At 49.5% G+C, this 7,185-nt stretch overlaps 1 protein-coding gene across 1 annotated transcript in view; it reads right to left on the reverse strand.

Annotated features, from left to right (window-relative positions):
• Positions 1-5,916, reverse strand: part of EPC2 (enhancer of polycomb homolog 2) — a 75,093-nt gene extending 69,177 nt beyond the window's left edge. Inside the window, exon 1 of the mRNA XM_044303236.1 lies at positions 5,511-5,916. Coding sequence (XP_044159171.1) covers positions 5,511-5,663 — 153 coding nt within the window. The 5' untranslated portion in view covers positions 5,664-5,916. The remainder of the gene's footprint in view (positions 1-5,510) is intronic.
• Positions 5,917-7,185: the final 1,269 nt, after the last annotated feature.

Below are 7,185 nucleotides of genomic sequence, written 5' to 3' on the forward strand. Positions count from 1 at the left end.
GGTCCCACCAACTGGGAGAACGAGAGTACCACCTGTCAGACATTAAGAGCATATTCTGTGGGCAAGATCCAAAGGCCCCTTTCACACAAGCGAGTTTTCCCGCCTGGGTGCAATGAGTGATGAGAACGCATTGCGCCCGCACAGAATCCAGTCCCATTCATTCCAATGGGGCTGTGTACATGAGCGTTGGTTTTCGCGCATCACTTGTGCGTTGCATGAAAAATCGCAGCATGTTCTATATTCTGTGATTTTCCATGTAACGCTGGCCCCATAGAAGTGAATGGGGCTGCGTGAAAATCGCATCGCATCCGCAAGCAAGTGCGGATGCGTTTTTCACTGATGGTTGCTACGGGTACTTTCACACTAGCGGCAAGTAACTCCGGCGGGTGAATAGCCTGTCGGATACATGCTGCCGCTAGTACACGCGTGCCCCCGGGACTACCGCTTCGGCCCCTCTGACTATGGTGGGGGCGGGCCGGAGTTCCGGCAGCAGCACGGCAAACATGCTGAGAGGCGGCCGGATAAAAAAGTCCGGTGGCACGCGTGCACTAGCCGCAGCACGGATCCGACAGGCTGTTCACCCGCTGGAACTCCTTGCTGCTGGTGTGAAACTCGCCTAAGGCTACTTTCACATTTGTGTTTTGTGCGGATCCGTCTTGTATCTGCACAGACGGATCTGCACGAATAATGCAAACGCTTGTATCTGTTAATAACGGATCAGTTTGCATTATCCATTCAAAAAAAGTCTAAGTCAAAACGGATCCGTCTTGACCTATATTGTAAGTCTAGACGGATCTGTTTAGGCCCCGCATAGTCAGACGGTCACAAAAACGCTGCAAGCTGCGTTTTAGTGACCATCTAAAAAATGCAACGGAGGCCAAACGCAGCCAAATTGATGCATTATCCTTATCCATTCAGAATGCATTGGGGCTGAACTGATCAGTTTTGGACCGCTTGCGAGAGCCCTGAAACGGATCTCACAAGCGGACCCAGAAACACCAGTGTGAAAGAGATGTTGTTTGTAGAGATTGTTTTTTAATCACGCGCGTGCAAAACGCATTAAACCTCATTGCACCCGTGAGAAAAAAATAAATAAAAATATGAACGCAGACAAAGCTGAATGAACTTTCTTGCGAAATCGCACATTTTTCACTGAATGCTTTCGCAACGCATCCGGACCTAATCCGCTCACACTCGTCTGCACGGTGCCTAAGGCAAACCCCTCCAGGCCCAAAATACGGATGAGGTCCGCTGGCATCCTTTTTCTTTTGGGTGGACCCGTTGTAACAATGCCTATTGTAGTCTACCAAATGGGCAAGGATAGGACGTGTTCTATTTTTTTGCAGGAATGCAGAAGGGACACACGGATGCGGACAGTACGTGTGAAATGAACAGGTCTGTATCCGATCTGCAAAAAAAGCGCATTGGATGCGGAGCAAATACGGTCGTGTGAATGGGGCTTTGGGCTATGCAGAGACTTTAGTTATGTGACTTTGCAAGTAACGATTGTGAATGGCGTTGGGTACCTGCTGGTTTTTGGTCTCAGATCACATGACTTTTCCGGCACAGCGTTCAATACGTCACATGCAACTACAACACTTCAGCACGTTTTCTTTTTAGTGTCAGAGTGCTGCAAATCCTAAATCACAGGCAAATCGCACCCAAAAAAAGTCGTGCCACAGAAACGTACAGACAAAGCTCCAGGCCACGAGATTGCACCAGTGTTTCCTTCGCTTCGGTCGTACGTCAGTCATCAGGTGACACCATTGCCATAATCAGCTGAAACTGGTTTTGTGGCCAGAGCGCCGCGGCCACCCACGGTCACCAGAGCATTAAGTCACAACACAAGCCAAAAGAAGCATCTTGAGATTTGCTGCTGGTTTTGCCTCTGCAGCATTTGAATGGATTCCTAGCAGTGTAACGCCTCAATCACACGTCAGTGTTCGGTCAGTGATTGAGCCAAAACCAAGTGTGGCTCTAAACACAGAACAGGAGCAGATCTCTCCCTTAGGCCCCTTTCACACGAGCGAGTTTTCCGCGCGGGTGCAATGCGTGATGTGAACGCATAGCACCCGCACTAAATCCGGACCCATTCATTTCAATGGGTCTGTGTACATGAGCGTTGTTTTTCACGCATCAGTTCTGCGTTGCGTGAAAATCACAGCATGTTCTATATTCTGCGTTTTTCACGCAGCCCTGGCTCCATAGAAGTGAATGGGGCTGCGTGAAAAACGCATTGCATCCGCAAGAAAGTGCGATGCGTTTTTCACTGATTGTTGCTAAGAGATGTTGTTTGTAAACCTTCAGTTTTTTATCAAGCGCGTGAAAAACGCATCAAAATGCATTGCACCCGCACAGAAAAATTGAACGCAATCGCAGACAAAACTGACTGAACTTGCTTGCAAAATAGTGCGAGTTTCACTGAACGCACCCTGAACGCATCCAGACCCAATCAGTCACGCTCGTGTGAAAGAGGCCTTAGGGCATGTGTGCCCTGTGGTCGTGTGCGGACCGCAATGCACGAGCACAGTCCATGGGGCAGCCGCAGCGGACCAATTCACTTGAATGGGTCCGCAATCCTTCCGTTCCGCAAAAAGATAGAACGTGTCCTATGATTTTGCGGAACGGAAGTACGGGACGAAACCCCGCAGAAGCATTCCGTAGTGCTTCCGTTCTGCACTATTCCGCATCTCCGGATTTGCGGACCCATTGATATGAATGGGTCCGCATCCGTGATGCGCATAATGCCCTCGGAACAGCACCCGTGTATTGCGGAACCGCAATACGGCAACGGGGCGCGCACGCCCGTGTGAAAGAGGACTCATACCTGATCTATGTGAAGTCGCCACTCCTGGCTTTAGCGTACAATCACTGACCGAACACTGACTGTGTGAATGAGGCACAAGGCTGGGGCTACACGGCGACTCTGTCCACGACATGTCACACCATCACAGTGCACCACGGCATAATGCAAGTCGCTGCCGGTCGCAAGAAATCCAACCCTGGTGGATTTTCTGTGACCCCCATTCACTTCCATTATGTTGTGAGGCTGCAATGTTATGGCTCATGCTGCAGACAGCAAATTGCGGTCCACAATGCACAGGCACCGACTGTAGGGCCACGGTATGTGGAGGCAAGACCCGTTCACTTGAATGGGTTCCGCGATTCGCACCACAAAAAAGTAGCGCATGCACTGGTGAAGCACTCCGTGGTTCTGCACCTTCTAGGTTGCGGACCCCTTCAAGTGAAGGACTCTTTTCAGGCTGCAATATGGGCACAGCTGGGCAACCCCTTGTGCTTAAACTGTAACCTCTGCCTTAGGGCTCCTCCACACGACCACTATCGGCCCGCATCTCCAAGGCAGATGGCGGCTCCCCTTACTGACCGCGTCATTTCCTATCTGAACTGATAGCAGATCTTTTGCACAGTACTCACATCATCCTATGAGCACAGTACAACAGATCCACAATCAGATCCAGTCAGTTTGGGTCAGGGGAGCCATGGCTGGCCTGGGAGATGTGGCAGACACACAGACCGCGTTTCCCGGGCCGATCGTGTGCATGAGCGCTTATGTATGAAAAGGTCGCCGGAGTTCCTGCAACAAGTGTGAATACGTCCCTACTACAAGCTAGACGAGTCCTCCTGTGTGAATACGTCCCTACTACAAGCTAGACGAGTCCTCCGGGATTTGCTGGGAGCTAGCTGATGGTCAACTCGCCACCTACAATAAATTTGGGGAAAAGCAGCAATTTATTTATATATAAAAAAAAATAAATTAAAAAAAAACGCACCACAGTTCATGTCAAACCTGTACGATCTGGCATGGCAACTACTCAGATGTCAATGATACCATGCCCTCAGGACTGGCACATGAAGGTACCTCCCATGGCACCCACCATATCAGTGGCCGCATCCTGTAGCTGGGACACACGGTGACCTGCCGCATAAAGTCAGGACGCTACGGCACAACTAACGATGAAGAAGATGGCTGCAACTCAAGAGAAATCCGGATATTCGGGCCGACCACAATCCCAATCATCAACGGCGAAGCTGCGCCCTTAGGGTCCATTCGCACGTCCGCATCCGTTCCGCAAATTGCAGAACCATTCATTCCGTATGGGGCAGGAATGGATGCGGACAGCAGTCATCCACATTTCTGGAGCGCGCCGCTGGGAAAAAAAATAAATTACAAAAATAAATCGAACATGTCCCCTGGAAGATTCCCTTACCCCACGTGACTTCCAGGGGAGTGTGCCTCCGCGCAAGTGCAGTACCGCAGCACAACGCCTCTGCGCAAGCGCAGTACCAGGGCATAAGTTAAAATTACAGTGAGCGTTGACTCGTGGACGTGTGCACGGACACCGCGCGTGCGCTCTCAGGGGTAAGGAGATCTGACAGTCTTGTCAGATTTATTGCTGACTGATTTGATCCGCACATGCGCAGTGTGAGGGTAAGGAGATTTAACAAGACAAAAGACTGTCAGATCTCCTTACCCCTGAGAGCGTACGCGCGTAATTTTACCTTATCCATGCCCTGGTACAGCGCTTGCGCGTAAGTGCCATGGTACTGCGCTTGCGCAGAGGCGCACACCCCCGGAAGTCATGTGGGGTAAGGGAATCTGACAATTTAAGGTTTTCTGACATAACACCAGCCGGGTGTTTTGCGCGCAATACACTACGGACGTGTGAATGGACCCGTACAGGATGTCGCGCGGCCGTAAGTCTCCGTGTTGCCGCTCCCTTAGGGCTCATGCACACAAACGTATTTTCTTTCTGTGTCTTGGCGGACCGTATGCGGAACCATTCATTTCAATGGGTCCGCAAAAAAAATAAAAAAATAAATTAAAATTATATAAAAATAAAATAAAATTACAGACAAGGATAATGGCACTGGTTCTATTAGGGGCCAGCTGTTCCGTAAGATACGGAATGCACGCGGACGTCATCCGTATTTTTCTGCGGACCGCAAAACACATACGGTCGTGTGCGTGAGCCCTTAGGCACGTGTTGGAAAAAGTGGCTCCGGACATCACAATTCTCAACGGAATCTGCGTCCCAAAATTTCATCCTGGCATCTACAAGCCCGAAACGACAGGAACGCCGCCTCCTGCCACAAAAACAAAACAACAAAGTAGCAATAAATCAGTGACAATACAGAGGCCTGACACAATCCGTGGGAAACACAGCCTTGTGTAACCCCTTCATCCCTGGACGGCGGTGACAGGCGCGCGCCGGGAGAGCTCCCCTCTCCGGAGCGGTTATCAAACCTGCCGGGCAGCGCTTCCGCACGCCTCCTATTCACAGCGCGGGTTACGCTCACGCCGGGCAGCCCTCACACTGTGACGTAGGCTCTGGACGCCACAACATGGCGGCTCCCGCCAACTACGCCAGCCTGGGCCGCTCACCTCCCCCTGCGTGACGTAAGGGAGACAGGCCAGAGCGCGCTCTACGCAGCCGGCCGGCGTAAGTGGCTTTCCTGAATAGCGAATGTCTGACAAAAGGATTACCTACCGATTCCTCCTCCTTCTCCATCCCCGTGGGCATCTGCGGCACGGCCCGGTTAATGGACACGCAGTCATTGAGGTCGGGCATGTCCTTGCCCCGGTAGATGGGCAACGGCTTGGTGGCATCCAGTGCCCGCGCTCGAAACGACAGTTTACTCATTGTCGCCACAGCCGGGAGGGGGAGGGGGCGAGGGATAAAAAAAAAAAAAAAAAAAAATTAAAAAAAAAAAAAAAACACTAAAAATTGTCGGTCAGAAGGACCCCCCCAAACCGCTCGAGCTCACCCCCCGCCGACTCATGGGGCCCCCGAGACACGGTGAGGGGCGGAAAGTGTCGCTCCGGGCGGCAGTTTCTAGCGCCTAGATCCGGGTTTTGTTGGCTCGATCCGCTCCCTGCGCCATGGCAAACATGGCGGACATTACCAAGGCGGCGAGCGATCCCAGCAGCCCCCGCGGGCGGCGGCACAGGCGGGAGCGCGCACAGCGAGTGGGAGGCCGGCAGCGGGGGCGCGCATCGCACTGGAGTGAGGGCTGAGGAGGCCCGGGAGCGCGCATATCATCAGTGCCGGGCTTTATAGGGGCCCCCCGTCAAACAGGCGAGAGCTGCCGTGCAGGGGCCCCACGGTGTATATCCCTGTATGCAGTACTAGTGGTAGTAATACAGAGAATAATACTAATCAATGGACACACGGTGTATATCCCTATATGCTGTACTAGTGGTGGTAATAATACACAGAATAATACTACAGAAGAAGATAATGAATGGACACACGGTGTATATCCCTATATGTAGTACTAGTGGTGGTAATAATACACAGAATAATACTACAGAAGAAGATAATGAATGGACACACTGTATATCCCTATATGTAGTACTAGTGGTAATACAATGAATGATACTACAGAAGAAGATAATGAATGGACACACTGTGTATATCCCTATATGTAGTACTAGTGGTAATACAATGAATGATACTACAGAAGAAGATAATGAATGGACACACGGTGTATATCCCTATATGTAGTACTAGTGGTGGTAATAATACACAGAATAATACTACAGAAGAAGATAATGAATGGACACACTATATCCCTATATGTAGTACTAGTGGTAATACAATGAATGATACTACAGAAGAAGATAATGAATGGACACACTGTGTATATCCCTATATTATATGTAGTACTAGTGGTGGTAATAATACACAGAATAATACTACAGAAGAAGATAATGAATGGACACACTATATCCCTATATGTAGTACTAGTGGTAATACAATGAATGATACTACAGAAGAAGATAATGAATGGACACACTGTGTATATCCCTATATGTAGTACTAGTGGTGGTAATAATACACAGAATAATACTACAGAAGAAGATAATGAATGGGCACACTGTGTAGATCCCTATATGTAGTACTAGTGGTAATACAATGAATGATACTACAGAAGAAGATAATGAATGGACACACTGTGTATATCCCTATATTTAGTACTAGTGGTGGTAATAATACACAGAATAATACTACAGAAGAAGATAATGAATGGACACACTGTATATCCCTGTATGCAGTACTAGTGGTGGTATTACACAGAATAATACTAATCACTGGACACACTATGTATATCCCTGTATGCAGTACTAGTGGTGGTAATACACAGAATAATACTACAGAAGAA

The sequence above is a fragment of the Bufo gargarizans genome, chromosome 8 (assembly GCF_014858855.1).
Source record: "Bufo gargarizans isolate SCDJY-AF-19 chromosome 8, ASM1485885v1, whole genome shotgun sequence".
NCBI classification, from domain to species: domain Eukaryota; kingdom Metazoa; phylum Chordata; class Amphibia; order Anura; family Bufonidae; genus Bufo; species Bufo gargarizans.